This window comes from Vulpes lagopus, chromosome 2 (genome assembly GCF_018345385.1).
Source record: "Vulpes lagopus strain Blue_001 chromosome 2, ASM1834538v1, whole genome shotgun sequence".
Classification (NCBI taxonomy): domain Eukaryota; kingdom Metazoa; phylum Chordata; class Mammalia; order Carnivora; family Canidae; genus Vulpes; species Vulpes lagopus.
In genome coordinates this window covers 170,884,854-170,893,521 of record NC_054825.1, presented here as the reverse complement: position 1 = coordinate 170,893,521, position 8,668 = coordinate 170,884,854, and the positions used below count along the sequence as shown (strand labels likewise).

The following is an 8,668-nucleotide window of genomic DNA, read 5'->3' as shown; positions in this document are numbered from 1 at the left end:
TAAGGTCCCAGCAGCCATCCCCAGCAGCGCCACTGCCTGCCCCGCGCCCCAGCCATGGCAGAGAGCTCTGTGAGTGCCCCGGGGCCGGGGGCTTGGGGGGCTGGGGGGCTTGGACCCAAGGCCCCACCAGACTAGGGCAGGGCCTGGGCCCGCCTGAGGTGGCCTGTTGGGAAGGAGAAAGCGGGTGCCAGGGGTGCTTGAAGAGCCTGGGCTGTGGCTCTTGGGTTGACCCAGCCCGTCCCAGGGCTCCCAGTGCCCCTGGAGGCTCCCTCCGGGTGTCCCTGTCTCCGCTGATCCGGTGTCTCTCTCCACCTCTGCCGCTGCCTCTGCCTCTCCCCTTTCTCTCTGGGGCCTTTCTTCTCCCTGATTGTGCTGATCGGGGTCCTGGTCGCTTGCTCCCTGGGGTGACCCATGTGCGTCTGCGTCTCTCCCCTGCACCCCTGCTCCCCTCGGACCAAACCCCCCCTCCCCCGCCGCTGCTCCTGCAGAACGTGCCCCACAAGACCTCGCTGCCCGAGGGCATCCGAGTCGGCACTGTGATGAGGATTCGGGGTGTGGTCCCGAACAAGGCTGGCAGGTGAGAGCCGGGGCCCAGCAGTCGGGGTGGGAGTTGTCCAGGCTCAGCTCACCCCGACACTTCCAGCCCAGACCCGAGGATGCCAGGGCCACCTTTGTCCCCCAGGGGCTTGGAATCCCCAGACCTTGGCTGACTTTCTGGAATCTCATGTCTTCACTCTGTGTCCCATGGCTGTGTACAAGCTGGGGTGCCCGTGTGTCCCTAGGAAACTGGGGTTTCAGGGCAATCTCAGGATTCCTGCCTGTAGTCCTCTACCTCCCAGCCGGAATCCCCAGGAACTCTGCAAATATGTCCTGTGATGCGGGGTGCCTGGGGCATCTGGGAAAGCCACGCAGTCAGCCCTGTGACATCGGGGTCGGCTACAGTAGGAGTTTGGGGAAACCAGGAATGATGGGGTCCATGGTATCGTTCTCAGCCTTGTAGGAAAGGGGATAGTGTAGGAATGGGGAGCACCCTGGCCATTGGCACCATGACTCATGGCAACTCTCAGAGGCTTTGGAAATCGAGGGGGACCCAGGCCATGGCACGGTGACCCTCGTGCGGTGGATGTGTCCAGTTAGAAGTTTCTGGGTCCCCTGGAATCTGGGTTCCTGGCGGCAGTCTACAGCCCTCCCTGTGGTGTGCGCCGTTCCAGGTCTCTATATTGGTCGTGCTCTGGTAGAGGGGAGGCAGGCCCGAGGCCCCTGAGGTCCTTCCGCACCCCCCCCCCCAGGTTCTACGTGAACCTGCTGTGCGGCGAGGCCCCGGGGAGTGAGGCTGCGCTGCATTTCAACCCCCGCCTGGATGAGTCCACCGTGGTCTTCAACACCCTGGAGCAGGGCGCGTGGGGCCGCGAGGAGCGAGGCGCGGGCGTTCCCTTCCAGCGCGGGCAGCCCTTCGACGTGCTGCTCATCGCCACGGAGGAAGGCTTCAAGGTGGGTCCCTGCTCCCCCAGGCGGCCCCCCAGGCCCAGGCCCAGGCCCAGGCCCAGGCCCCGCCCGCAGGGAACCGGGGCGGCTGCGGGCGGAGGGGGGAGCGCAGCCAGCAGGGCGGGGTGGGCCCCCCCTCCCCCACCGTCTCCTCCCCCACCGTCTCCTCCCCCCCTCCCCTCCCCCACCGTCCCCCCCCTCCCTTCCCCTCCCCTCCCCCGGCGCATCCGCACTGCTGTCAGAGGGCAGGGGTGTGGCAGGGCACGGAGCCGCGAGCGAGGCCCGGTGCCCAGGGCGGGGTCCCCTAGCGGGGCAGGGGGCAGGGCCCAGGGCGGGGGCGGGTCACGGCGCGGCCCTGCAGCGCGGCCCCTCGCCCCGCAGGCGGTGGTCGGCGACTCCGAGTACCACCACTTCCGCTACCGCATCCCGCCGGCGCGCGTGCGCCTCCTGGAGGTGGGCGGGGACCTGCAGCTCGAGTCCGTGAGCGTCTTCTGAGCCCGCAGGCGCCTGCGCCCCGCACGCAAATAAAGCCTCCGCGCGTTGCGCCTCGTGTGCGTGTGTGTCCCCTGCGCGTCCACGCGGGAGGCGGGCTCGAGGGGCGAAGGCTGCCGGGGTCGCCGCGCGGCTCCGCGGCCGAGGCGCGACGCGAGCCCCGCTCTGGGCCGACGGCGGGGCCGGGAGGCGTCGGGAGTCGCGGTCCGGGCGGGCGTGTCGGGCGCGTCCTCCCGCCGCGCTTGGCGGAGCGGCCGGGCGGGAGTGCGGGGGTGCCCCGGGGGCTGCAGCGCGCTCGGGCTGGCCCCACGGGGACGAGTGTCCGCTCGCCTGGCCCCCGCGACCGCAGCGGACGGAGACGGGTGCTGCGCCCCGACGGTCCCGGCGGCCTGCCTCCCCGCCAGCTGTGCGCCCGCTGCCCTCGGGTGCCGGCCGGCGGCTGGCGCGGGGGGCGGGGGCCGAGGGGGCGTCGGGACGGGCCCCGCCCGGGCGCCGCGGGGCAGACGCGCACGGAGCCGGAGCCGCCTCTCCCCGCCGAGCCGACGGAGACGCGGCGTTCAGGCCCCGGGCCCCGCCGCGGTCCCCGCCCCGTTCGCACGCTCCTTCCTCCTGGGCGGCCGGGCCCTGGCTCTGCGCGAGCGCCCTCGGGGGCGGGGTGGGGCCCGCGCAGACGCCGTCACCCCCCGCCAGGCGGCGCGTTTCCGATCGGAGGCGGCGGCTGGGTCCCCTCCGCACTGGCCGCGGCCCCCGCTGTGGATGGAGCCCAACCCGGTGCGGGCGGCGCGCATTGCCTCCCTCTCAGGGCGGTGGCCTGGGGTCCGCGCCGGCCCGTCGGGAGCCACGTCCCGGACAGACGCTGTGGCCCGGAGCCCGCGCCGGCAGCCGGACCTCCCAACCCGGCCGCGCGGGCGGAGCCGTCCTCGCTACCACCGGCGCCCTAGGTTCTGACCGCGCCCGACCTCACATGAAGGGAGCGAGCGTAGGACCTGAGTCTGTTCAGGATCCCGCGTCTGCCCCTGGAGATCCTTTAGGGAAAAGCCCCCCTTCCCCGAGCCCTTGAGACAGCGTCTCCGGGTGGGCCCTGTAAGGAAGGGATCCCTCTCGCCGGGTGGACCAGAGAAAGTCTGGATTCCCTCACGGAGCTAGGGAGGTCACTGTCGAATGACTTAGTGTTTATTTTTATTTGCCCGTTCAAGTGCTTGTAATTAACTACAAATTTTATAGATATGACACATTCCTAGGGAACAAATTTCAGAAGTAATTGGTGGAAAGGAAGAGCATTTATTGGCACAACTGGTAAAGGTAGTTGGGGTTTTTAGATTAGACCGTAGTGATCCATCCCAGCTAATTTTATCTATCTATCCTCTAGCTATCAAAGGTTTTATTTATTTATTTATTTATTTATTTATTTATTTATTTATTTATTTATTTAAGAGAGAGAGCAAGCGACCATGAGAGGTGGGGGGAAGGACAGAGGGAGAGGGAGAGGCAGGGTCCTAGCTGAGCGGAGCCGAGCTCACCACTTGATCCCAGGACCCTGAGACCATGACTTGAGCGGAAGGCAGATGCTTAAGGGCCTGGGCCACCCAGGCGCTCCCCTGTTAATTTTTTAAATTTTTTTTTATTTTATGAAACTTTAACATTTTAAGTAGGCTTCACGCCCAGTTTGGAGCCCAATGCTGGGTTGAACTCAGAAACCTGAGGTGAGGTCAAGGCCTGAAACTGAGATCCAAAATCAGATGCTTAACCAACTGAGCCACACAGGCACCCCTGTTAATTTCTTGATTTTCTTTCTTTTTTTTTTTTTTAATTTATTTATTTATTCATGAGACACACAGAGAGAGAGGCAGAGAAACAAGCAGGCTCCCTGCAGGGAGCCCAACGTGGACCTTCCGGGGTTTCCAGGATCAGGCCCCAGCCAAAGACAGCACTAAACCACTGAGCCACCCGGGCTGCCCATTTTCTTGATTTTCACCTTTGTCTTGCAGCAGACAAGCAGAATGTTCTTTTTTTTTTTTTTTTTTTTAAGATTTATTTATTTATTTATTTATTTATTTATTTATTTATTTATTTATTTATGATAGAGAGAGAGAGAGGCAGAGGGAGAAGCGGGCTCCATGCCGGGAGCCCGACGCGTGACCCAATCCCAGGACTCCAGGATCGCGCCCTGGGCCAAAGGCAGGCACCAAACTGCTGAGCCACCCAGGGATCCCCATAATGTTCTTGTTTGTAGAAAATACACAATCAGGTATTTGAAGGTGATAAGGAAGCATGTTATCAACTCATTCTCAAATGCGTGTAGGAAGAAAAATTGCTTTACAACGGTTCACATGACAAAAAAAAAGTATTTTTATACAAAATTTTAGAGCAGGTGAAACTACATTGTAATGAGAATAGAGAGCCGATCACTGGCTGCCAGGTGCCAAGGGTGTGCTTGGGAAAGAGGATGAGGGACACATTCTGTGCCTTGACTGTGTGACCAAGGGGTCATGCAACTATATGTTTTGTCAAAACTCATGGACTGTACACCTAGAGAGGCTGAATTTTATTATTGTGTGTATTATAAAGAAAATTGATATTAAAAACAACCTTAAGGGGATCCCTGGGTGGCGCAGCGGTTTGGCGCCTGCCTTTGGCCCAGGGCGCGATCCTGGAGACCCGGGATCGAATCCCACGTCGGGCTCCCGGTGCATGGAGCCTGCTTCTCCCTCTGCCTGTGTCTCTGCCTCTCTCTCTCTCTGTGACTATCATAAATAAAAAATAAAATAAAATAAAATAAAAATAAAATAAAAACAACCTTAATAAGATTAATTCAAAAAATATGGGGCACCTCGGTGGCTCCGTGGTTGAGCTCCTGCCTTTGGCTCAGGGCGTGATCCTGGAGTCCTGGGATCGAGTCCCATATCGGGCTCACCCGCTGCGAGGCTGCTTCTCCCTCTGCCTGTGTCTCTGCCTCTCTCTCTGTGTCTCTCATGAATAAGTAAATAAAATATATATTTTTAAATGGGGTGCCTGGGTGGCTCCATCAGTTAAGTGTCTTACTCTTGGTCTTGGCTCAGGTCTGGATCTCAGGGTGATGAGTTCAAGCCCTGAGTTGGGCTCCATGCTGGGTGTGGAGCATACTTGAGAAGACAAAATGAAACCTGATTTCCCGGTGGTTTATTTTTTTTATTAAAGATTTTAAAAATTTATTCAAGAGAGACACAGAGAGAGAGGGGCAGAGATATAGGCAGAGGGAGAAGCAGGCTCCCTGCAGTGAGCCCTATGTGGGCTCAGGACTTGATCTAAGGACCTGGGGATTACGACCTGAGCCAAAGGCAGGAGCTCAACCACGCAGCCTCCCAGGTGTCCCTTGGGATCTGTTAGTATACATTTTTACTTGATACATATATTTGATATATTTATTATATGTGTGTATATATGTGATGTATTGTCCATTTTATCACTATGAAATGTCCCTCTTTGTCTCTGGTACAATTTCATTCTTTCTCTTTTTTTAAATAGGCTCCATGCCTGTTATGTAGAGCTCGAACTCATGACCCTGAGATCAAGAGTCACGTGCTCTACTTACTGAGCCTGCCAGACACTGCAATTTATTATTTTTGTTTTTTAAAATATTTTATTTATTTATATATTTGAGAGAGAGAGAGAGAGAGCAAGCCCATGGGAAAGCCAGGATACAGGCAACGGGGGAGGGAGAGGGAGAGAAAATCTGAAGCAGACTCTGTGCTGAGCATAAGCCTGACTCTGGATGGATCCCTCCACTATGAGATCATGACCTGAACCGATGCTCAGAGTTGGATGCTCGATCCCAGGACCCCGGCATGATGACCTGAGCCAAACACACACACTCAACCACCAAGCCACCCAGGCGCGCATCCCCATTTTAAAGATTTTATTTATTTATTCATGAGAGATACATTTTTTAACATCTATTGTGTCTGATAGTAATTTTGTCCTTCTTACTCTCTTATGGTTATTGTTGGTATGGTATATCTCCTTTTAAGTTTTTTTTTTTTTTTTTTTTTTTAAGTAATGCCTACACCTGACATGGGGCTCAGACTCATGACCCTAAGATCAAGAGTCCCACACCTCTCAGACTAAGCCAGCCAGGTGCCTCCATGGTTTATCTTTTCTCATCCTTTTACCTTCAGCTTATTGGTGTCTAAGATCTAAAGTGTGTTTTTATGGACAGCATTCACTTGAATCTTGCTTTCTAATCCAGTCTGATGATATGTTACTAATGGATTGCTTCATAATCAATTACCCAATAACTTAGCACCATAAAATTTTTACGATCTTACACAGTTTCTGAAGTTAGGATCCAGGAGGGCCTCACCGAGGTGGTTGTGGCTCTGATTTTTCCACGGAGTTACATTCAAGCTGTCTGTGGAGTTGCAGTCATCTGAAAAAAGCTTTCAAAAACTCTGGCTGTGGCCAAACCCACTCTTTGCCTGATTGGGTATGGCTCCCAGGCTAATAGGTCGTACATTTTTAAATAGCTGAAAACAATAAAAATAATATTTCATAATACTAAAATTTATATGAAATTCAAATCTCAGCGTCCATAACTCAAGTTTTATGGGAACACAGCCAGGCTCTTGCATTTCTACTGCCTAGTGGCGGCTTTTGGGCCTCTTCAGTGGAGTTCAGTGGCTGTGGCAGAGGCTAGATCCCTAGATCACCATGGTGGCCCTTACAGAAAAGGTTTGCAATCTCTGCGCAGAAGGCTTGACTCGGACTAGTGGAGCATCCTCAGGGGAGGCTCACACACATGGCCGTTGGCAGCAGTTTTCAGCTACTTGTCACGTAAGCCATTACACACGACTGTTCCAGAAGTGAGACTCCTCCAAGAGGAGCGATCCAGGAGTGAGAGAAGCGGAAGTGTCTCTTACAATCTAACTTTCTGCTGTATTGTTAGTTACACACATCAAGCCAGGTACAGCTTAGGAGGGGAGTTCTCAGGGGTGTGAGCACTCTTGGAGGCCACTTGGTTGCTGACTATGGAACAGTCTCTGCCTTTTGATTGGAATGTTTATTTCATTTACATTTGATGTAATCATTGATATAATCGGCTTCCTGGTTACCTTTTTTGTATTCGTTTTTACTCTGTTAATCCCTCACTAACAGGAGCCCGAGTGGCTCAGTAGTTGAGCATCCGCCTTTGGCTCAGGGCGTGATCCTGGGGTCCTGGGATCGAGTTCCGCATCAGGCTTCCTGCAGGGAGCCTGCTTCTCCCTCTGCCTGTGTCTCTGTCTCTCTCTGTGTCTCTCATGAATGGATGGATAAAATCTTAAAAAAAAAAATCCTTCACTATCTTCTTTGGTGTTAAACAATTTTCAGTGAACAATTTAAATTCCTCTACTGATTTTTTTTAGCAGTATTTTTTTGAAAGCTGGTTTTTAAGTGGTCATCCAGGGGTTACAATACACATCTGAACTTATCACAGTCAACTTTATTTATTTATTTATCTATCTATCTATTTATTTATTTATTTTTAAATGTTTTATTTTTAAAAATACAGATTTTATTTAAAAAATAAAGATTTCAAAAAAAATTTTTTAAATAAAAAATAAAGATTTCATTTTTAAGTAATCTCTGCGCCCAGCGTGGGGCTCAAACTCACATCCCCAAGATCAAGTTGCATGTTTTACTGACTGAGCCAGCCAGGCGTCCCACTTACCACAGTCAAATTTAGGTTAATACTGCCTTAATTTTAAAAGAAATCAGAAGAGGAGCACTCAGTCAGAAGAACATGCATGCAACTCTTGATCTTGGGGTCATGAGTTGGAGCCCCACATTGGATGTAGAGATTACTAAGAAAAATAAACCAAAAACTATAAAGAAATAAAAAATAAGTAAACAGAAAAATATATTTATTTATTGACTTAAAAAATATTTATCTACATACTTGTACTTCCTGAGGCTCTTTGTTTCTTCCTGTGGATTTAAGTTTTTGCTTGAGGTCAGTTTCTTTTGGTGTGAACGACTTCCTAGAGAGCAGTTCTACTAGCCATGAATTCGCAGCTTTTGTTCACCTGAGAATGTCTTTATTTTGCTTTCATTTTGAAATACATTTTGTTGAATATAGAATTTTTTGTTAACAGTTTTATTTTTCTTAGCAGCACTTTGACTAAATCATTCAATTACTTTCTGACCTTCACTGTTTCTACAAGAGTTAGCTGTTAATTGTACTGCTGTTCCCCTCTATGTGATGAGCTGTTTTTCACTTCCTGCTTCTAAGATTTTCAGTGTCTTTTATTTTATTCCAGCAGTTTTGTCTATGATGGATCTAGGTGTGGATCTCTTTGTGTCTATCCTACTTGTAGTTCATTGAGCTTCTTGGATCTATAAATTAATGCCTTTCATGAGTTTTTGGTAAGTTTGCAGCCATTATTTCTTCAAACATGTTGCAGCAGTGATAGAAAACTAAACATGACCCCTCCAGCTTTTCTGGGAGGAGCTCCAGGCTGGCCCCTCCAGGCTATGCTACTGATTTGTCTCTCCACTGCCATCCCAAGGGCAAAAGGGAGTAGTCTCCCCTCCCATGTGGCCGAGAAGGAAGAAAAGAACATCTCAGACTAGAGGCTGCCCAGGTCAGTCCCCATCCTTTCCCAATCTCCTCAGCATCCATTCCAGGTCTGAGGGCCTACAGTACATCCTTGACCAGTGTTTGCCAAAGAGGCAGAAT

The 8,668-nt window shown here is 52.4% G+C and overlaps 1 protein-coding gene across 1 annotated transcript; it reads left to right on the top strand.

Annotated features, from left to right (window-relative positions):
- Positions 1-15: 15 nt before the first annotated feature.
- On the top strand, positions 16-2,028 carry LGALS7B (galectin 7B). The gene is made up of 4 exons (XM_041745132.1): positions 16-69; positions 489-577; positions 1,290-1,491; positions 1,867-2,028. The coding sequence occupies exons 1-4, from the start codon at positions 55-57 to the stop codon at positions 1,978-1,980; spliced, it is 420 nt and encodes a 139-aa protein (XP_041601066.1). The 5' UTR covers positions 16-54; the 3' UTR covers positions 1,981-2,028.
- The last annotated feature ends 6,640 nt before the right edge of the window (positions 2,029-8,668 follow it).

Bases quoted from the DNA above. Each gene is read 5' to 3' on its own strand.
- LGALS7B (XM_041745132.1), top strand. The intron at 578-1,289 runs GTGAGAGCCGGG...CCCCCCCCCCAG, and splicing joins GTCCCGAACAAGGCTGGCAG to GTTCTACGTGAACCTGCTGT. The intron at 1,492-1,866 runs GTGGGTCCCTGC...CTCGCCCCGCAG, and splicing joins CCACGGAGGAAGGCTTCAAG to GCGGTGGTCGGCGACTCCGA.